General features: G+C 52.1%; 1 protein-coding gene across 1 annotated transcript; it reads right to left on the reverse strand.

The window, feature by feature from the left end:
- Positions 1-887: 887 nt before the first annotated feature.
- On the reverse strand, positions 888-14,666 carry MARCHF2 (membrane associated ring-CH-type finger 2). Its single transcript, XM_046638532.1, has 5 exons — positions 14,535-14,666; positions 9,988-10,215; positions 5,138-5,333; positions 3,590-3,799; positions 888-1,695 (listed from the first exon to the last, which is right to left on the reverse strand). The coding sequence occupies exons 2-5, from the start codon at positions 10,161-10,163 to the stop codon at positions 1,537-1,539; spliced, it is 741 nt and encodes a 246-aa protein (XP_046494488.1). The 5' UTR covers positions 10,164-10,215; positions 14,535-14,666; the 3' UTR covers positions 888-1,536.
- Between the last annotated feature and the right edge of the window lie 7,703 nt (positions 14,667-22,369).

Here is a 22,369-nt window from a genome sequence, read left to right on the forward strand (position 1 = left end):
GGGCCCCTGAGCGCTGGGGGAGCTAAGGCACTTGGGTAAGACCCTGGGTTTCTGCAGACCGCCAGATGCCCACAGAGTGCCGCGCATCTTTCTAACTGCCTTTCTCTTACCCCTCTGCCCCTCCGTCACGCTGCTCCAGCAACCTCGTCTGCCATGCTGCCCCACCACAGGCCACGCATGCTCTAGCCTCCAGGCCTGTACCCTGTGCTGTTCCCTCCACTCCTGTGGCCAGGCTGGCTGCCGCTCGTCCTTCTACTCCCGGGCAGAAAGGGTTTTTCTTCCTCTGTGGGTGAGCCACATACCAGACAGGGATTCATGCCAAAATCAATAGAACATGCCAGACACTGTGCTGGCCCATCAGGGAGGTGCGATCTTGAGGAAGCGACCCCCCTGCTCCAGCCTCCATTTGCTCATCTGCAAATGAGATTCCTAAGAGAATTCGGGAACCCACCTGTCGGGGCTCCTCTGAGGATGAAATGTGGCCTGATGCAGAGAACCCTCAAAGGTTAAAAGCTCGGAAAGTGCTCAAACGGTGGATGCTGTTATGAGCACGACCATATTCTGCTGCTTTTCCTGAGTCCTCACAGAAGGGGAAGCATAGAGCTCAGCAGTGGGGCCATGCGGACCTGAGGGCAACCCAACTCCACTTTCTAGAGCTGTGGGGCCTCAGACAGAGGCTTCTCTGCTCTGGGCCCCTGTCTTGTCACCCTTAGAATGGAGGTGCTAGCTATTCCTCCCACCGATGATGGTAGTGAGAGTCAGAGGGAGGGTGCCCATGCAGGCTCAGAGATGGGGAACCCTCCAGAAGTGTGGGCATTAGTCATTAGTAAGTATACCAGCGTGGCGGCTGGCCCATGGGAGATGCAAAGGAAGTGGAAACTTACGTATAGTGATTGTAAATCATTTATTATATAATCCCGCTACCTGCTCTTCACCTGAAAACTCAGACTTTGCTTCTTGCAGTGCGTTTCATAACAGATCCCTCAAAACCAGCAGAGGGCCTTTCTTTTCATTTTTTATTCTTTACCTCGGTGTGGTCCCTGACTCCCCTCGTGTCCCGGGTGCCTCACTTTGAGGCCTCGGTTCAGAAACGTAACTGACAAGTCCATTTTGTCCAGCAAGGCCTGCTTTTATTCATTTGGGGTGGGTTTTTGAAACGCGGTGCAACTTGATGAAGTCGAGGGTGCCGGGAAAGCGAGCCTGCCGGGTGCGGAGAAGCGCAAGAAGCTTGTGGAACCTCCCGGCCTGATGGACACCCTCGACTCACCAGGGCTACTGGCCCCGAAGGGACCGAGTAGACCTCGGGAAGAGATCAGGGTGCCTGCTCCATCGGAAGTTCAGGACCACGTCCGCCTCCTCGGGTATAACGGTGTGCAAAACAATCAGTGAGTGTCTTCACACGGGATCACAGAGTCAGCTCCGCTTGGTGTCTCTTGGCCTAAAAAGCATTCTGGCCGTGCAGAAAGAGTCGGGCAGTTTCCGTCCTTCCCAACGCCAGGGCATCGCCAGCTGCCCCTGGCCCCGCCAGCCTGGCCTTCACACGGGCGTCTCCTCTGCCACCTTCTTCAGGAGTCCGGCTGCCAGCAGCGGGGGCTGGGCACCCTCAGAGCCCTCCACGTCCTGGACCTTCAGGCGCACCTTCTGGTTGGTTCTTCTCCACTCGGAGTACAGCTGGCAATGGTAGCGGAAGGAGACCTGTAAGGCAGTGCAGGGGTGGGTGGGGAGGCTGGCCGGCAGCCTCCACCCCCGGGAGAGGAAAACTGGGTCCCCGGAAGAGGAAAACTGGGTCCCCGAGGCACCTGCCTGGGCCCAAACCAGGGCCGGGCTCATGCTTCCAGAAGCATCCAAGCCTTTCTCATACAGACTGTGCACTCACACCCATTCACTCTCCTGGGGCAGCTCCCCACCAGCGCTCGGGGCCCCGCAAAGCTAAGGGGGTCTGCAGCACGGAGCAAAAAACTCCCTTCTGTGTCTCAGAGGGTGGGGATGAAGTGATGCAGCCTCTTAGAAGGGGTTCCATGGCAGTCGGTCACATCGTTGCCAAAACACGGAAGCACCCAAGATGTCCTTCAGTAGGCAAATGGATAGACAGACTGTGGGACACCCAGACAATGGGATACTATTCATCTCAAAAAAGAAATGAGGGGCTGGCCCAGTGGTGCAGCGGTTAAGTGCGCACGTTCCACTTCGGCGGCCCGGGGTTCACCGGTTCGGATCCCAGGTGTGGACATGGCACCACTTGGCAAGCCATGCTGTGGTAGGCGTCCCACATATAAAGTAGAAGAAGATGCGCACGGATGTTAGCTCAGGGCCAGTCTTCCTCAAAAAAAAACAAAGAAAGAAATGAGCTCTTAAGTCATGAAAAGATACGGAGGAACCTTAAGTGCATACGACTGAGCGAAAGAAGCTGATCTGCAAGGCTACATCCTGGATGATTCCAACTCTGTGACATTCTGGAAAAGGCAGAACGATGGAGACACTAAAAAAAATCGGTGATTGCCAGGGGCTGAGGGGATGGAGGGATGAATAAGAGAAGCACCGAAGATTTTTAAGGCAGTGAAACTACTCTCTATGATACCGTGATGATGCATCCATGTCCTGATAGATTTGTCCAAACCCAGAGAATGTGCCACACCAGGAGTGAACCCCAGTGTCAACTATGGACTCTGGGCGACAATGACGTGTCCATGTTGGTTCATCAACTGCAACAAAGGGACCACGCTGGTGCCATGGTGACTGTGAGGGGGGCTGTGGGGAGCGGACAGGGGGTACGTGGCAATTCTCTGCACTTTCTGCTCCCCATTTTGCTGTGAAACTTAAACTGCTCTAATACATGAAGTCTATACAAGACCATTGATAAAGAACTGTCAGTGGTTCATACTCTGACGAAGCAAGTTCCAAGAAATATTTGCACGGCTGGTGCCCAAAGCACGGTTCATAAAGGCAAAAAAAAAAAAAGGTGGAAAGAGAAGAAAAACATTGGAAGGAATCCCAGTGTCCATCACAAGGGATTGGCTAGATAAATATGGTCCACCCACACGATGACTGGCTGTTGGGTGGCTGCCTGTTTTTTTAAAGGACATTAGGAAAGTGAACAGCAGCAGACTGCAAAGCAGGCCTTATGATTTCATCCTATTTGTCTTAAAAAAATACACGCTAGTGGATGCACTGCAAAATCATCGTGGAGAGGGAACGCCCCCACAGCTGGAAGGCAGTGGTTCTGCCCCAGGGGTGAGACCCCGGGGGACCTCAGGTCTCCCAGCAGGGTGCTAATGCCTGCCAGGAGCCTGGAGCGACACCCCCAGGGCAGTCTCTCTCAATCCCAGGGGCTTTTTCTCGCAGTCGCTTCATCCTCCTCCCTCCCGGCCTCTCCCCGCAGCCTGGCCGACTCTGGGTGGGCTCATGGATGGTGGAGGCCACGCTCAGCACTGGGGAGCAGGTGCCCTGGTCCCCACAGAACAGAAGGCTCACATCAGGCTCAGGCTTCCCTGGCCCTTGGTGGGGCTCGGAATCTGGAACCCCTGAGACTCCGGGAGGTCGCCAGCAGGGAGCCCCCCAGCTGCCTGCTCTCCAGCCGGCGGCCACTCACCAGCGTCCAGAGGACATAGATGGTGAAGAGCGCGATGGTGAGGGCGATGAGCCCCACGGCCTCGAGCCGGCTGTGGAGCCGGAGGTGGTCCTGGGCGCCGCGCAGGCACAGCCAGCCCGAGATGGCGGCCAGTGGTGTGATGAACAGGAAGCACACCATGTCACAGCAGAGTGTCCGCTTCTCGGTCCGAGGCCCCGGGTCCCTCAGCCACTGCGGAGAGGAAGGGAGCAGGTGAGCTGCTGAAGGGTCTACCCGGCGCCCTCCTGCTGGCCCCGCTGGGGATGCGGTGCGGACCTCCAGGCCCTATGCCTCCCTCGGCTGACACCCATCTTGATCGCTGGGCCTGCGACCGTCCTCCTGCCTGGCCCCTCCCTCCATCCCTTCCTTCCTTCCTATACTTGCTGAGCCTACGAGGAACCAGGCCCTGCTGGATGCTGGGCATTTCTGCCCCCATTTACAGATGGGGGAAACTGAGGGCACGGAGGGGCTGACTCATTTGTGCAAACTCGCATGGCTAGTCATCCACAAACCCTGGACTAGAACCGAGGAAGTCTTGCCCCAGGGCCTGTGTGGCCTCAGCCGCTATGCTCCACTGCCTGCCACAGATGACGGGCCAAGAGATATGGGCTTCACTCATGGAACTCTGGAGAACAGAACAGAAAGGGTCCCTGCCAAACCAGAACTCCCTTGCTAGTCAGGAGAGGTATGAAGTGGGGTGGATGGTCAGGGAGGGGAAGCCCTGCTGTGGAGAGCTGAATGAGCAGGAGAAGCCACGTGAAGAATGGGGGAGATGGCACTCCAGACTGCAAGAATGGCATGTGCAAAGGCCCTGAGGTGGACGTGTGTAGATTAGACAAAGTACAGTGGGGACGAGGCTCGTGTGGCTGGAGCTCGAGGTAAGAGGCGGACAGGTGCAGGAGGGGCTGGCTCTCCCTCCCACCGTTCTCCTAAGAGCCCAGCTCCCAGGTGGGCCAGGAGCCTTTCACATCTCAGCCCAGGGACATTAGCCTGTAGCTCTCAGCCACCCCCCTGCCAAGGAGGGCAGGGAGGAGCTGGAGGGCATCCAGCCAGCCGGGAGGGCCCTGGGGAGCAGCAAGGCACCCGCCAGGCCTGGGAGTGCCCTATCCCACCCCATCACACTCAGGCTAAAGTCGAAGCTGGGTGTGGCCGTTCCCGCCTCCTTCTGGGCTGCCTTTCTCCTTTAACTCGTTCCACTCCAGCCACTGGGCATCAAGGACACCAAGCTCCTCGTGGCCTCAGGGCCTCTGCACTTGCTGTGCCCTCTGCCAGGACCTCCCTTCCCTGGGTTCTGCTGGCTCCTCATTCCTCAGGTCTCGGCTTCAGGGGGTCACCTGAAGTGACCCAAACAGGGAGGGGGCCCAGGGTCTGGCCAGTCTGGAACCTCAGGCCTGGTTCCCCACCTCCATCAGCAGAATCTCTGGGGGGCAGGAGGGGTCCACCCGACAAGAGAAGCCACTGCCCCAGGCCCAGGGCAGTCCCCGCCTCTGGTCCCCGCCACCCGCACCAGCCTCAGGCTCCTGAGCGTACCTCTATGAGGGGCCGGGGACATTTCTCCACCACAAACTCCGTGTGGCACAGCTCGCAGTAGCTGGTGTTGGACGAGGAAAGCCACCTCTCTAGACAGCTCTTGTGCACGGCGCCCAGGGTGCCGGTGCAGCCACACGGAGACAGCAGGCTCTCCCCGTTGGCTCCCTCATGGCAGATGCGGCAGAAGGGACCATCGCTGGACACACAGATAGGACACATGAGCAAGGACCAGGCTTCCTGCTTATGCCTGCTCACTACCTGCTGGATCACGAACTCAGCACTGCCCCTCTGCTGCCACTTGGCAAACTTCTACTCATCCTTCAACACCCAGCTCCAAATGTCCTTTCCTTTGGGAAGCCTTCCCAGATTCCCACAGACGGAGTGATGTGCTCCTCCCCAGGGTTCTGGTGGCACCTTTTTAGGCCCAGGGTGAGCATCTCTTGTACCTGCCTGCCCAGTGTCTGCTCCTCCTTTTCCTGCAATACCACCTTCAATGTACTGGGTAACCACCCTGCTCTCAACCCTTGGTCCTCAGGGACTAGGGCAGAGCTGATGACACCGCTGATGACCTCAGACCTGACCAATCAGAACACTACACACTCCTGGTCACAAGGACCAACTCAGGGAAGGGCATGTGTGATGCAATCAGAGCCACTGGGAATTCATTCCTGAAATTCTTTTTTTTTTTCCCCCACTAAACTCCAGAACCACAGGCAGCGTGGCTGATGTTAAGTCTGGAACTGCTGGCAGCAGCCTGGTCTCCACGTGGAGTCTGTGAATGATGCCAAACAGAGGAAGGCAGAGCCAAGAGACGGGCAAGGGTGGATTCTCAAGGCCATCATCAGAGGCTCTGGATCTAGCCACACCTGAAGGCTGCACTACCCAAGAAACCTGAGCATCCAAGGAAAACAACTTCCCGCTCCTGTGCTCTTGTGAGGCTTGGAAAAGAGACATAAAAAGCATCCCCAGGAAGCTGCTTCGGGGAAGTCTCAGCCCCAGCAGGGTCTCTGGGGATGCTGGGTCCTTCCTGGGGCAGCTCAGGAGGCTGGGGGAGTGGCCTTGGTGGGCCCAGAGGCTGTCCAGCACATGAGTCATTGTTTTCCAGACACTTCTGTCCGGAGAGCCACTGTAGGAACACACGAAGGGGGCGGAGCAGAAGAGCTGTTTCCCAGATAACGCCAGTTTCCCCTCCCAACTGTTTCTACACTTTTCTGAGCGTGGCTGGCGGTGGGCGGGGCCTGGCTGCCAGAACACAGGCGCTGGGCAAACCCCTCACGTCTGCTGTGCCGGCAGCCCTACGCCCCCCTCCACTCTGACCCCTCGCTCCCCAGACACACACCACGTTCACAGGGGAGCAATCCCTCCTCCGGAAACCAACCCCAGGAAGTGGAAGAGATGAGAACCTCGGGGCAGAGCCACGTCAGTTTGGGGTTTGTCCCGGGCATCCTACTCGGGAAGAGCAAGTTCCGAGAAAACAAAACAGAAACGGATTTGTTATGGAGCATTTACGGACTGTGCACTAACAAAGGGCAACACGGGGATTAATTTGTCTCGTTCTCGCAGGGAGCCTGTGGAGAAGGTGCTGTTTCTGCCCCCATTTGACAGACAGAGAAACTGAGGCATCGAGGGGTTCACTTGTGTGTGCAAACTCACACAGCCAGTAGACCACAGAGCTGGGGTTTGAACCCAGGAAGTCTGGATCCACGGCTTGTGTACTCTGAGCCACTAGGCTATGCTGCCTGCCACAGACAGTGGGGCAAGAGAAAGGGGCTTCGCTCACGAAATTCCAGCAGGAAAATGACGCACCCGATACAGATGAGAAGGAAAAGGGATGGGGGAGCAGGGGAGATACCACAGACTCCCATGGGGCTGCCCAGGGATGCTCCACGAGCAAGAGGAGATGGGAGATGGGGAGCGAGGGAGGGAACAGAAGCCGTGGGGAAGGCTGGGCAGAAGGGCTGGGGATGCGGCAATGCTGGGGCAGCTTCCAGAAAGGCCCGGGCCCGCTCACAGCCTGGTGGGCAGAGTGCCGAGGGCTCAGAGGGGTCCAGGGGCCCCACAGCCTGGCCCCAAGCCTGAGTTTCTGTAGATTGTCTTGGCCCCAGAGACGCCTCCTGGCCCTTCCTCTCTGGCCTCTGCTGGGTTCAGGGTCCAGAACTTTCCGCCCCGCCTAGTCTCTGCCATGTGCCCCCAGGGCCCCAGGTCTCCTTGGAAGCCAGATAGAGGGCTTGATTTTTAGGAAGGCGCCGGCTATGACATCCTTGAGCCCCACTCCTGCTTACTCTCTGTTGGCAGGCTGGCTAGAAGGAGTTACAGGGCGAGGGCAGGGGACGGTGACCTGCCTGCGTGGCCTCTGCCAACCCCAGAACCTCCCAGCGGCAGCAGCGGCCGGAAGATCCTCATTTGCTCCTGGGGAGGCTGGCCAGGAGGCTGTAGGGAAGGCCACGTCCCTGGATGACGACAGCTCTTGGGAGAAACAGCGGCCTGCTCTCCGGGACAGGAGGTCCCGCCCTGGCCTTCAGCCCCGCCAGGTTTGGGTTGAGTGGCATCAAAAGGCAGATGGGAGAAGCCGCCAGCAAGGAGGCCAGAGCAGCTCAGGAGGCCCTGTGGTCTCAGCGGGCATGGCCGTCCCACCCGCCGCTCGCCTGGGTCTCTGGGGACTGCAGGAGAGGCTGCTGGGATGCAGTGAGCTCCTCCTTCCCGAGTCACTCCCCACCGGAGTGGGGGTTCAAGCCTCAGCCCTGCTCAGGGACACTGACAGGGGTCCGCCTCCCTCTGGGCCTCAGTTTCCCCAGCTGTCAAGAGGGAGAGTAGGGCACAGTGGGGTCAACTCACTCGGCACCCCTCAGGAACCCCGTGTAGGGAGACCCCAGCTTCCGTCAGCTTCCTCCCGGGCCGCCTGTCCTGGCAGTGCTGGCTGGGAGGTCCCAAGGGTGCTCTGGCTCCCAGCCTGGCTGGACCAGCAGAGACAGACCCCATCCTGACTTCAAGGGTCTGATGGAGACGCAGAGCTAAAAACCAGCACCCTGGAGGAAGCCCAGAAGCCCAGAAAGAGAGTTCCCGCTCTCATGGGGTGCAGGCAAGGCTTCCCGGAGGGCGCGACACCAGGCAGAGACAAAGAGCGTGAGCGCTGTGAGCTCCCTCGAAGCCCTGCGAGGCCTCCCCTGCTTCTCTTCCTGTCTGAATGAGAAGCTTCTGAACTAATCCTGACACCTGCGACACCACGGGTGAATGGAAGGCATTACGCTGAGTGCAATAAGCCAGGCACAAAGGGACAAATACTGTATGATCCCACCTGCACGAGGGCCCAACGGGAGTCACGTCCAGAGAGACAGAAAAGAGACGGTGGCGCCAGGGGCCAGGGGAGGGGTGGGGAGTTTTGTTTCATGGGGACAGACTTTCAGTTTGGGAAAATGAGAAAGTTCTGGAGACACATGGAGGGGATGGTTGCATAACCACGTGAATGAATTTAATGCCACTGAGCTGTGCGCTTAACCATGGTTAAGGGGCTGGCCCGGTGGCACAATGGTTAAGTTTGCATGCTCCCTTTCGGTGGCCCGGGGTTCACGGGTTCGGATCCCAGGTGTGGACCTAGCACCACTCGTCAAGCCACGCTGTGGTGGTGTCCCACATACGAAATAGAGGGAGACTGGCACAGATGTTAGCTCAGCAACAATCTTCCTCACGCACAAAGAGGAAGACTGGCAACGATCTTGGTTGAGATTGGTGAGGGCCAATCTTCCTCACAAAAAACAAACAAACAAACAAAAATAGTTAAGACGGTACATTTGATGTTAAGCATATTTTACCACAATAAACAAAACTGAGGGGAAAAAGCTTATGAATTAAATCGTAGCCAATAAACACAGCAACAACAGGTAAAACTTGAAAAACTGAAAGAAAAAGAAATCACTTAGAATCCTACTCCTCCAGCCAATCTGGTAACTGTTTGAAATCTAAGTAAGTTAAAATGGATTCCAATTTGTGTGGGGTTTCCTTAAAACTCCCTTCTTTGGAAGTGATGACCAATGAGTGAAGCAGGCTGATTCTGCTCACAGGTGGGTATCAAAGGCCAGCACCAAGGTTTTTTTTTTTTTAGACATGCTTTTTGGTGAGGAAGAGCGGCCCTGAGCTAACATCTGTTGCCCATCTTCCTCTTTTTTTTTTCCTCCCCAAAGCCCCAGTGCATAGTTGTATATCCTAGTTGTGGGTCCTTCTAGCTCTTCTATGTGGAACGCCACCACAGCATGGCTTGATAAGCAGTCTGTAGGTCCAAACCTGCGAACCCTGGGCCGCCGAAGCAGACCGAGTGAACGTAACTGCTACGCCACAGGGCTGGCCCACCAGCAATGGGTTTTAAATACTTGTATAGAATGCTTGTGAGGCAGCCACCCCCGTCCTAGGCTTTATGTGGACCATGGCAACGTGCTTTCAGAACTGCTCCGGGAGGAAGATATCCCCATCTTAGAGACACCGGGGGAAGTGACTTGTCCTGGGTCACACAGGGAGAGAGGTCTCCAGGCAGGATTTGAGCCCAGGCACCGTGAGCCCACAGCCTACACTCCTACCCCCTCTTTATACTGATTCGCCAAAATCTGAGCTCCTCGCCAACGTTTAGTCTTCAGCTTTCACGGTGTAATCTGGAGTTTCTGCTTTTCCTAAAGAATCAGGCCCTGCCAGCCATGGGCCTCCTGGCCTCCCATGGGGTAGTGACTCATTGAGCCCTTTCTCTGGGAATCTGCCCACCTGCCCCTCCAGATGGTTGGACTTCTGACCCCAGACTGGGAGGAAAGCACTGGGCCCAGAGAGCCAAGCCACTGAGGACAGACACCTGCTCAGTCCTCACTCACCTCGGCCCATCCAAGGCCCGGATGACAGTGGAGAGGAGCCGGCCGTCCCTTGACGTCACCTGTGCCACATACTGGGGTGGCCCAAGGCCCGTGGCCTCCACGATCTTGGAGAAGGAGGGGCTGCCGGAGCAGTCGCACAGGGAGCCGGGGAGGTGGCAGCATTCACCTGTCGTCATGGCCACAGGGAGCCCTGTGTCCTCAGGGCCCAAGGCCCATGGTCCCAGGAGCCTGGGGAGAGGCAGGCAGGGAGATTAAGGGCAAGGTCAGCGAGGCGGACACAGACTGGGGTTTGAATGCAGCTCTCTGAGCCTCAGTGGCCGCATCTGTGAGATGGGGGTATAGGGTGAGGATCCAGTGAGGACCCCCGAGCCCAGGCCTGGGGCACACCTGAGGCTCTAACTCTCCTAAGAAAGGCCAGCCGGGTCCAGCCCTCAGTGCTCGCAGGCTGCCCCTAGCATCACCTTTCCAGAGACGGTAACGGCCCCCCCACAGTTATTGAGCACCTGCTGTGTGCCCGGCCCTGTGCTTGGCGCTTTCCTGGGCCGGAACCACGCCCGCCAGCCACGTAGTCTTGTTCTCTGCAGACCAGACTCCCAGCGCTGGGCTCAGAGCACAGAGCCTGCCTCTGAGTGGGGCAGAATGAGCTAGAAACTGGGCCCCGCGGAACAAGATGGTGAGTTCCCTTGACCCTTCTGGTTCTGGGCCTCTCGCAGGGCTCTGAACTCCTTGATACCTCAGGCCATGAAGGAAGTGACCCAGGCTGGAGAGGACCAGGGAGGCCTCTGTCCCCGCCAGAGCAGCTGCTCTAAGCCACGTCTCTGTCCCGGAGGAGAGGCCTGTGGGCAGCAATCTCAAGTCTGCTCTGGTGGTGACTTCAACAGGATCCGCCCCGACCCCAGGTCTGACCTGCCAAAGGGATCCTTGGAACCTCCTCCTCCATCCCTCCTCCATGCCTCCTCCCCAATCCCTCCTCCTCCATCCCTCCTCCAACCTCCCCCATCCCTCCTCTATTCCTCCTCCAAACTCCTCCCCATCCCTCCTCCAAACTCCTCCCCCATCCCTCCTCCAAACTCCTCCCCCATCCCTCCTCCAAACTCCTCCCCGTCCCTCCTCCAAACTCCTCCCCCATCCCTCCTCCAAACTCCTCCCCCGTCCCTCCTCCAAACTCCTCCCCATCCCTCCTCCAAACTCCTTGCTCCATCTAGCCAGTGAGACTTGTGCATTTCCCTCTGAGAATTTCATGAGAGTAACAGAGGCCTCTCTAGACGCCCCCTGGAAGCCAATACAGGTGTCCTGGAGCTAAGGATCTCTGTCTCCAACTGGTCTCATCCTCAGGCCTTTGTCTCCGGGAGCTGTGGCCCAGAGACCCCAGCAACACTCACTGAGGTGCCCCTACTCTCGGCTTTTACCAACCCCTGCCCGTCAAAATCTGAGACCCCAAGAGAGAAGAAAAGGGAGAAAAGTAGTGTAAGTCATTGACGAACTTTTTGCGCCAGGACAGTCTGGCAACAGATCAGCGCCCTCTGAATAGCTCAGCCAGAAGCCCTCCTGACCCAGCACGCCCTTCCGGGCCTCCACCACTGGGCGCTGCAGGCCAGATAAGCCACTACAGGCGGCCCTCCGTATCCATGTGTTCCACCTCTGCGGATTCAACCATCCGCGGATCAAAAGGCCTACGATGGTTGCGTCTGTACTGAGCACGGACAGACTGGTTTTTCTTCTCATTATTCCCTAAACAAAACGGTATCACACCTATTTCCACAGCATTTCCATCGTATTAGTTATTAGAAGTGATCTAGAGATGATTTAAAGTGCATAGGAGGATGTTCAGAGGGTAGACGCAAATACCAAGCCATCGTCTATAAGGGGCGTGAGCATGCGCAGATTTTGGTATCTGCTGGGGTGGGGTGGGGTGGGGGAGTCCCTGGAGCCAATGCCTCGAAGATACGGAGGGATTACTGTATCGCCCTGAGTCAGGAGCCCTGGGGGAAGGCTGCGTGACCGAGATAACACGCTCGCGGGGCAGCGGCTGGGCCTGGCCTGTGGTGTGTGCCCCTGTCCCTCCTGAGGGCCTGCGACCAGAACTCCCAGCTCTGAGGTCAGCAGGGGAGCCCCAGGGCTACTGGGGGAAGGCACACAGAGGGGAAGCCACTCCTCCCGTCCCACAAAGGACCGGTCTGAACGTTTCTGCAAGTAACTGGGCCTTATAAGAACCATCAGGGGCCGGCCCAGTGGCGCAGCGGTTAAGTTCGCTCGTTGCGCTTCAGCAGCCCGGGGTTCACCAGTTTGGATCCTGGGTGTGGACATGGCACTGCTTGGCAAGCCATGCTGTGGTAGGCGTCCTACATATAAAGTAGAGGAAGATGGGCACGGATGTTAGCTCAGGGCCAGCCTTCCTCAGCAAAAAGAGGTGGATTGGCAGCAGATGTTAGTTCAGGGCTAATCTTCCTCAAAAAAAAATAAATAAATAAAAAAGAACCATCACAGCTCCTGTACATGTTAAGCTCTGCCATTTCTTTTATTCTTACAGGAAAACAAAAACCCATCTGGTAAATCTGCTAACATGCCAATGGCCAAAACAACCCCAGCAGCTGTTCTTTATTACGGACCTACTGTGTGCCAGGTGCCAAGCTCACTGAGTCTAAATAGTTCTTATAAGTGTCCTCTGCAAAGGTCACCTCCCCTGGGAGGCCTTCCCTGACCACTCTGGCCACCATTGGTGTCCACATTACCACCCTCCCAGAATGCGCCCCTCTCCAAAAACGCCCTCGGTGTTGGTTTACTGTGTAACCGCCTCTGTCCTCTGTGCTTTCGTGAGCTCTGTGAACGAGGGACCAGGCTGGATTTGCTCTCCGCCACCCCCAGCGCCTGGCCCTGCGTCTGGCACAGAGTGGCCACGTTAATTGTTGCTGCGTTCATCTCTTGGCCCCTACTCTGTTTCACAGCAGTGGCAGAACCAGGTCTCTGCACCCCAGAGGGTCTGCCAGCACCCAGGGGAGGAATCAGATATGTTTAGAGGCTAGAGGTCTGTGCAAACCACAGAGGCTTGGGCTTACAAGAGGCCAAAGTCGAGACTGGCCCCAAGGATGGGGTGGCTGCAGGCTAGGCTCAGCTCTGGAGCTGCAGAGATGGGGGCTGAGCCAAGGTCCCAAGCAAACCGGGCCCAGTGCCCGGGAGACGAATTTCACCAAGTCTTCACAACAAACCTATGACATAAGTCCAATAAATGACCCCATGTGACAGCTGAGGAGACTGAGGCTCAGAGAGGGGCAGCTACTTGCCCAAGGTCACACAGCTAAGAAACAGCACCAACATTTGAACTTAGTCCACTGAGTGGGTCTGGGACTCAAGACCCTTGAGTTCTTTTAAGTCCTGACTCTGGCCCTGATGCTGTGTGTCCTAGGACAAGTCGCTTGGCTTCTCTGGGCCTCATCCTTCTCCTCTGCCAAATAGGTTGACGGAGTTGGTGGACTGAGTCTGCTGAGGGGCTTCCTGAGAAGGAGCCCCCAGGCTCGATTCCTTGGCTAGGCATGTCTGGGGTGGCACTGGGACACCACAGCCTTTCCACACCTGCCCAGCCTCCTTTTTCTGAGGGCAGGAAACTGAGGGCAGAGGACTCCGAGGACCCTAACTCCTCACAGTGTCTCTCAGGCCAGTTGCTTCACTGTCTGTGCCTCAATTTTCTCATCTATAAAATGGGGGTCACAATGACACCCAGCTCAAAAATCCGTAAATATGAAGAAGTTGGTAAATATTAGCGCTTGTTACAATCACCGCCATCAGCTTACAGAGCTGTTGAGGGGGTTTGATGAGACAAGGCACAGTCAGCACCTGGCATACAGTAAGTGTTCGATAAATGCTCACCATAATTATTTTTCAGGATAAAGGTGGAGCCTGCGAAATGCATTCATTCCCCTTCACTCACCAAGGAGAGGCTTCGTCACTGGAGGCCAGGTTCTAATCCTAGCTCTGCTCTCATTTGCTGTGTGGCCCTGGGTAAAAGACTTGACGTCTCTGAGCCTCGACTTCCTCATCTGTCTAACGGGAAGCTTCCTAGCACTTCCACCTCCGACGGTCCCTGGAGGACTAAATGAGTCAGTCACATACATCCTGGCTACCCAGTTTGGGGCACCCACTAACAGCCAGGTGCTCTGCTTTGTACACATTCCCGGCTCATGAGAATATTGACTCTTTTCCAGGCAAAGCCCCTCTGAGAGGGAGGTTGGGGAAGGACACTGACCGCTTATGGACCGCCTACTGTGTGCAGGGCACTTTCCTCCTCCGCCACCTCCAACAGCCTCATGAGATCGGCGCCGGGATGACCCGGTTTCACAGATGGGGAAACCAAGGCTCCGAGAGGCGCCTACTGTGTGCCGGGCCCCGAGACCTGCCGCTGCCCTGGAGACCGGACTGCGAGCCCCTCGTCCCGGGGAAGGCGGAGGCCGAGGGTGCGAGCCCGGCCGTCCTGCCCGGGGGCCAGGCTCGGGCCTCGAACCCCGGGCCGACCCGCGGACTGGCGCCCCTCGGCCCCGCCCGCTCGCGCCTACCTGATCCGCGGCCGGGCCGGGCGGCCGCGCAGGCCCCTCCGCTCGCCCCGGCCCGGGTCCCGGCCCGGCCGGTCCAGTCGGCGCCGCCCGCTCCTCTCCGGCCGGCACCTGCGTCCGGACACCGCCCGCCGGGCCGACGGCGAGCGGGCCAATGGCGACCGCCTCTCGCCCTCACTGGCCAATCGCCGTGCACGTCCCGCCCTGGGGGGCGGGGCCAGAGGCGACGGGGACGTCCTGGGCCGCACAGGCCCCGCGGCGCCGCAACTGCTGGCTCCGCCCCTGCCGCGTCCTGGCTCCGCCCCCGCCCCTGACCCCGCCCCCAGCCGTGACCCCGCCCCAGCCCGGCCCGGGGCGCGAGCGGGGCTAGTGGCGCCATCTGCCGGCGACCAGTGCCTGTTAATTAATAAAATCGTTACAGTATTCAACGTGACGCCGGCCAAGGAATTGATTTGTGGGTGCTCATCACCTCTCTTACGCTTCTCATCGATCCCGGGGGAGGGAGGGACCGCGTGATCACATTTCACGGAGGGGAAACGGAAGTGTAGGGAGGTTAGGGGGCCGTGGAAGAGCCTAAAGCCAACATCATTATTGATCATTCATTTATTCCTTCATGTATACAATAGATTCATTCATCAGATGTCATAAACATCAATCAGAGGGCCTATTATGAGCCAGGCACTGTGCTGGGAGATGGGCACACAACGTTGAGTAAGGCAAATATTGCTGCCCGCGTGGACCTCGATCTAGAGAATGAGACAGACCATTAACCAACTATGTAACTAATTATTAATTACAAAGGTGATAAATTATAGCAAGCGAGGGGGGCATATCATGGAATAATTTGGAAACTGCAAAAATATTTCCTTCAAGAAGCAATTGAACTGACAACTAAGGTGTGAGAAGTTCAGCACATGCAAAGGGCCTGAGGTAGAATGGGAGAATTGTCTCATTGTTCCTTTCTTCCCTTGGCTCAATACTTAGGAATATGTAGATCAGCTCAATTCCCTCAGTTAAATTCTGTTGTGTTGCACTGGCTTATATTTTTTAAAAATGGAAAGATAGGGGCTGGCCCGGTGGTGCTGCAGTTAAGTTCACACATTCTTCTTCAGCACCCTAGGGTTCTTGGGTTTGGATCCCGGGTGTGGACCTACACACTGCTTGTCAAGCCATGCTGTGGCAGGCATCCCACATATAAAGTAGAGGAAGATGGGCACAGATGTTAGCTCAGGGCCAGTCTTCCTCAGCAAAAAGAGGAGGATTGGCAGCAGATGTTACCTCAGGGCTCCTCTTTCTCACAAAAAAAAAAGGAAAGATAGACCATTTAACATTTTTTAAAAGTTACCTCTAGAGGGAAGAAGTAGAATGGAGGGGACAGAGAGAGAAGCTAGACCTTTAAAAAGTATATCTTGTTTTATATACTTGACTTTCCAACCACATAAGTATTTTCTATAATGATAAAACAAAATTTTAAATGTAAATATAGTGCTAAAAACAAAAATTAAATAAAGTGAACAAACCTGTGTATCTAGTTAGCGACAAAACAATACAGAGATGGAATCTAGTAACTTTAAAACACAACAGTTTGACTGGACATACCACTGCTATGTTGTTATTGATGGTGTTAAAATTGGCATTCTGAACTTATTGCCTATCTAGTATCGGATAAAGCAAAGAAGTAATTATGTTGGTGTCAAGAACCAGGATTTTCAGAGGGCGTGAAGGAGATGTAAGATTGATTATGTTCAATTAAAACCCGGTCATCTTGAATTTGAATTGGACATATCACGATAAATTTTACCTTTATAAAAAGCAGACGTTTCCTAGTCTGTTCTCTGAAAAAGTCCCCACTGAAACAAAGACTGAGCTCGAGCTCGTCGCAATGAGCACTCCCTAAGCCCAGATTGTGGTCTCTAAACACCATTTCCAAGTGGGAGAACCGGGAAACCTTGAGGAAGCAGCTGATTCTGGGTCTGGGGCGGGAAACGTGGAAGATGCACCTGTCGCATCTTGATAGACCAGAAACCATATGTCTTCCTCAAAGACGTTACCTAGCAAGGTAATGTGGATGGAACCAACTAGAAGCAGCTCTCACTGGCCACAGAGGAGACAATCTGGACTTTAAAAGGGATAATGATTACAGAAGATCAAAACACATCAAATGGTTAAATCCACGAACTTGGGTTTTTCAAAAATTCTTATCTTACGATAATGTCAAATTTACATAAAAGTTGCGGAAGTGAGACACAGAGCTCCCGTTAGCACTTTGCCTGGAGTCCCCAATGGTTAACATTTCGGAATCTTCTGAATATAAGGTACATACGTGGTGTCTCATTAACCCTTAACATTTCAGGTATATTTCCTAAGCGTAGGCACGCTCTTCCACAAAATTGCGGTACAACCTCCAAAATCGGGAAATTCATAGCGATCCAATATTACCATGTAATTCCCAAGTCCCGTTCAAATTTTCCAGTAAAGTCCTTTAAAGCCCCAGCCTCCATCCCAGATGACACATCGTATTTAGCTGTCTCATTCAGTCTCCTTCAGTCTGGACGAGTTCCTCAGTCTTTCCTTGTCTTTTGTGACCTTGAAACTTTTCAAGATTGTGGGCTCATTATTTTGTAGAAAGTCTCTCAATTCGTGTTTGTCTAATGTGTCCTCGTGATCTGGGACAGGAACCACAGAAGTGACATTGTGTTCTCGGTGCAGATAACAGGAGGCATCGGGTGTTGATTTCTTCCATTACTAATTATGTTAACCTGGTTAAAATGGTTCTGCCAGGTTTCTCCAATCTGAGTTAGTGTGTTGTCAATAAGTGCTTTAGGGGAAAATATTTTGAAACTACTTAAATATCCTGTTCCTCAACAAATCTTCACCCATCAGATTTAATATGTATTGATGACTCTCGCTTGAGTCAATTTTTGTTGTTGCCGTTGTTAGCTTAGATAAAGGGAGTTTTATTTATATTTATAAGAATTCTGGAGGAGGATGGCTGCTGGCATCGGCTTGGCCAAATGATGATAAGGTCAAAGACTCTGAGATTGTCTTGACCTTTCTCTCATGGTAGCAAGATGGCTGCTGTGGCTCCAGGCATCACATCCTCAATCAAAGCAAGAAGAGAGGGGCAGGGCGATGTAAGCCAAGCCTGTCTCTTTAATCAGGTAATAGTTGGCATATGATGATTTTTCTAATTCCATCTTTGAGCACTTCCTTACTTACTGGCTCAACAAGATGTTTGAGGGTAGTTTTCCTTTAATTTTTACCCAGCCCAGCTCTGAATCGACATTTCTCCAAGGCGGCCTTGTTCTTTTTAGTGGGGAATGATATTTAGAAACTAAGATCTGGGTCCCACGTGTGCTCATAGCTACCTCAGTGCCACTAATTCTTGCTTCTTTCATTGTAACATGTATGTAATATGTATGTACCTATATACATCTATCTGTCTGTCTGTCTGTCTATCTATCTGTCTGTCAATTTATCTTTAAAACTCTGGCTGCACACCAATACCTCTAATTCTAATCAAACATCAAGATTTATCCCAGTTCCTGGGATACATGTTTCTGACTTCTTTCTCTGACTATGAAACCGAGCTCCTGTGATCCTCCGTAGAGTTACTCATTTTCCCACCCCCCGCCTCCTGGAAACTCCTAGATACACCAGCCACAGCTCAGCCCCAGTCATATGCTTCCTACCCCATTCCACTGCCAGTGGGAACTCTGGTTAAAGGCTTGACCCCCAACAAAGGAGCCAAATCCACACATTTTAACTAAAAAGAGAACTTACCAGTCGCTTTCGAAGGCTACTGGAAACCAACTCAAAATCTTGAAAATTATCAAATTCGAAAACTGACAAGTGAAGGAAAGAATTGAGTGTTTACACTGACCTATACAATCTGTGCCTCAGGGTAACCACATAGACGAGGGGAAATTTCTCTTTATAGAAGTATTCCAGAAATAAGTGAAAAGGGAGAGAATTTGAATCTCACTGTGTTTCTGACTCCTAATGGATTAGGAGTCTGGGTGATGCTCAGCATCTGTAAACACTATAACTGAGAAGCACACTGACACGATCTGCCTCCCAGGGGATCTGCGTGACACCAGTGTGAAGTGCTAATCTCAGGTCTGCTCAGCCTCTGGGTCTAACTATTAATTTACAGGAAATGCAGGGGACAAAGGGATACGTTTTATTTTCATTTTTTTGCTGAGGAAGATTGGCCCTGATCTAACATCTGTGCCAATCTTCCTCTCCTTTGTATGTGGGACACCGCCACAGCATGCCTTGATGAGCAGTGTGTAGGTCCACGCCCAGGATCCGAACCCACAAACCCCAGGCCACTGAAGTAGAACATGCAAACTTAACCGCTATGCCACTGGGTCAGCTTGGGACATGTTTTAAATCTCCATAGGCCCATAGAGACAGAAAGCAGGTTAGTGGTTGCCAGGGGCTGGGGAGGGGAAATGGGGAGTAACTGCTTAATGGGCACTGGGCTTCTTTTTGGAGTGATGAGAAAATTGTGGATCAGATGGTAGTGAAGGGTTGCACAATTTTGTGAATATACAAAAACCACTGCATGTACTTTTAATGCATGAGTTTTATCTCAAAATCTTGAAAAGCAAAAAGCAAGACACCATGGATACAAATGAAAATGAAAACATACTATACCAACTCATATGGGTGCAGCAAAAGCTGTACTAAGAGGGAAATTCATCGCCATACAGGCTCACCTTAACAAACAAGAAAAAGCCCAAATAAGCAATCTCAAACTACACCAACTTGAATTAGAAAAAGAAGAACAAAGAAAGCCCACAGTCAGCAGAAGGAGAGCAATAACCAAAAATCAAAGCAGAAATAAATGCTATTGAAATGAAAAAAGGCAGTAGAAAGGATCAATGAAACAAAGAGCTGGTTCTTTGAGAAGATAAACAAAATTTGCAGAACCCTAGCCAGACTTAGAAAGAAAAAAAGAGAGAAAGCTCAGAGAAATAAAATTAGAAACAAAAGAGAAATAATGGATACCACAGAAATACTACAGATTATAAGAGAATACTATGAAAAACTATAAGAGAATGCTATGAAAAACTATATGCCAACAAAATGGATAACCTAGAGGAAATGGATAAATTCTTAGACTCTTACAACCTCCCAAAGCTGAATCAAGAAGAAATAGATAATCTGAACAGACCAATCACAAGGAAAGAGATTGAAACAGCAATCAAAAGCATCCCAAAGAATAAAAGCCCAGGACCAGACGGCTTCCCTGGGGAATTCTACCAAACTTTAAGAGAGGATTTTTTTTTTATTTTAAGATTTTATTTTTTCCTTTTTTCTCCCCAAAGCACCCCGGTACATAGTTGTATATTCTTCGTTGTGGGTCCTTCTAGTTGTGGCATGTGGGACGCTGCCTCAGCGTGGTTTGATGAGCAGTGCCATGTCTGTGCCCAGGATTCGAACCAATGAAACACTGGGCCGCCTGCAGCGGAGCGCGCGGACTTAACCACTCGGCCACAGGGCCAGCCCCCAGAGAGGATTTAATACCTATCCTTCTCAAGCTCTTCCAAAAACTGAGGGAGGATGGAACACTTCCTAACACATTCTACGAGGCCGACATCACTCTGATACCAAAGCCTGACAAGGACAACACAAAAAAGAACTACAGGCCAATATCACTGATGAACACAGATGCAAAAATCCTCAACAAAATATTGGCAACCTGAATACAGCAATTCATCAAAAGGATCATACACCATGATCAAGTGGGATTCATACCAGGGACACAGGGACGGCTCAACATCTGCAAATCAATCAATGTGATACACCACATCAACAAACTGAGGAATAAAAATCACATGATCATCTCAATAGATGCAGAGAAAGCATTTGACAAGATCCAACAGCCATTTATGATAAAAACTCTGAATAAAATGGGGATAGAAGGGAACTACCTCAACATAATAAAGGCCATATATGACAAACCCACAGCCAACATCATACTCAATGGGCAACAACTGAGCGCCATCCCTCTGAGAACAGGAAGAAGACAAGGATGCCCTCTATCACCACTGTTATTCAACATAGTCCTGGAGGTTTTGGACAGAGTGATTCGGCAAGGGAAAGGAATAAAAGGAATCCAAATAGGGAGGGAAGAAGTGAAACTCTTGCTGTTTGCAGACGACATGATCTTATACAGAGAAAACCCCCAAAAATCCACTGGAAAACTAACATAAATAATTAACAACTATAGTAAAATTGCAGGGCACAAAATCAACTTATGAAAATCAGTTGCATTTCTGTACTCTAATTACGAACTTACGGGAAGAGAACTCAAGAATACAGTTCTATTGACAATCGCAAAAAAAAAGAATAAAGTACCTAAGAATAAATTGAACTAAGGCGGTGAAAGACTTATACAATGAAAACTATACGACATTATTTAAAGAAATAGATAATGACGTAAAGAGATGGAAAGACATTCCACGCACATGGATTGGAAGAACAAACATAGTTAAAATGTCCATACTACCCAAAGCAATCTACAGATTCAATGCAATCCCAATCAGAATCCCAAGGCCATTCTTCATGGAAATAGAACGAAGAACCCTAAAATTCATACACGGCAACCAAAGACCCTGAATTGCTAAGGCAATCCTGAGAAAAAAGAACAAAGCTGGCGGGATCACAATCCCTGACTTCAAAATGTACTACAAAGCCATGATGACCAAAACAGCATGGTACTGGTACAAAAACAGGCACACAGATCAATGGAACAGAACTGAAAGCCCAGAAATAAAACTGCACATCTACAGACAGCCAATCTTCAACAAAGGTGCCAAGAACATACAATGGAGAAAAGATGGTCTCTTCAATAAATGTGTTGGGAAAACTGGACAGCCACGTGCAAGAGAATGAAAGTAGACCATTATCTCACTCCATCCACACAAAAATAAACTCAAAATGGATCAAAGACTTGAAGATAAGTCCTGAAACCATAAAACTCCTGGAAGATAATATAGGTAGTACACTCTTTGACATCAAACTTAAAAGGATCTTTTCAAATGCCATGTCTTCTCAGACAAGGGAAACAAAAGAAAAAATAAACAAGTGGGGAGTTCATCAGACTAAAGAGCTTCTGTAAGGCAAAAGAAACTAGAATCAAAACAAAAAGACAACCCACCAATTGGGAGAAAATATTTGCAAATCATATATCTGACAAGGGGTTAATCTCCATAATATATAAGGAACTCACACAACTCAGCAACAAAAAAACAAACAGCTTGATCAAACAATGAGCAGAGGATATTAACAGACATTTTTCCAAAGAAGATATACACATGGCCAATAGGCGCATGAAAAGATGTTCAACATCACTAATCATCAGGGAAATGCAAATCAAAACTACACTAAGATACCACCTTACGCCTGTTAAAATGGCTATAATCACTAAGACTAAAAATAACAAATGTTGGAGAGGGTGTGGAGAGAAGGGAACCCTCATACACTGCTGGTGGGAATGCAAACTGGTGCAGCCACTATGGAAAACAGTATGGAGATTCCTCAAAAAACTAAAAATAGAACTACCATAGGACCCAGCTATTCCACTACTGGGTATCTACCCAAACAACTTGAAATCAACAGTCTAAACATGGACGCGCCATAGCTTGGTGCTCACAAAGAGAGCTCTAGGGTTGAAATCCACCTGCTTATTACTAAGTCTGGGACCCTGGGCAAGTCATTTAACTTCCAGCCCCTATCTGTAAACCAGGGCTCATAAATGATGCCCATCTCTTAGGATCGTTGTGAATACTAAATTATGACATGTGAAAGACATTTTTTGTGGAACT

This window comes from Equus quagga, chromosome 14 (assembly GCF_021613505.1).
Source record: "Equus quagga isolate Etosha38 chromosome 14, UCLA_HA_Equagga_1.0, whole genome shotgun sequence".
NCBI lineage: Eukaryota > Metazoa > Chordata > Mammalia > Perissodactyla > Equidae > Equus > Equus quagga.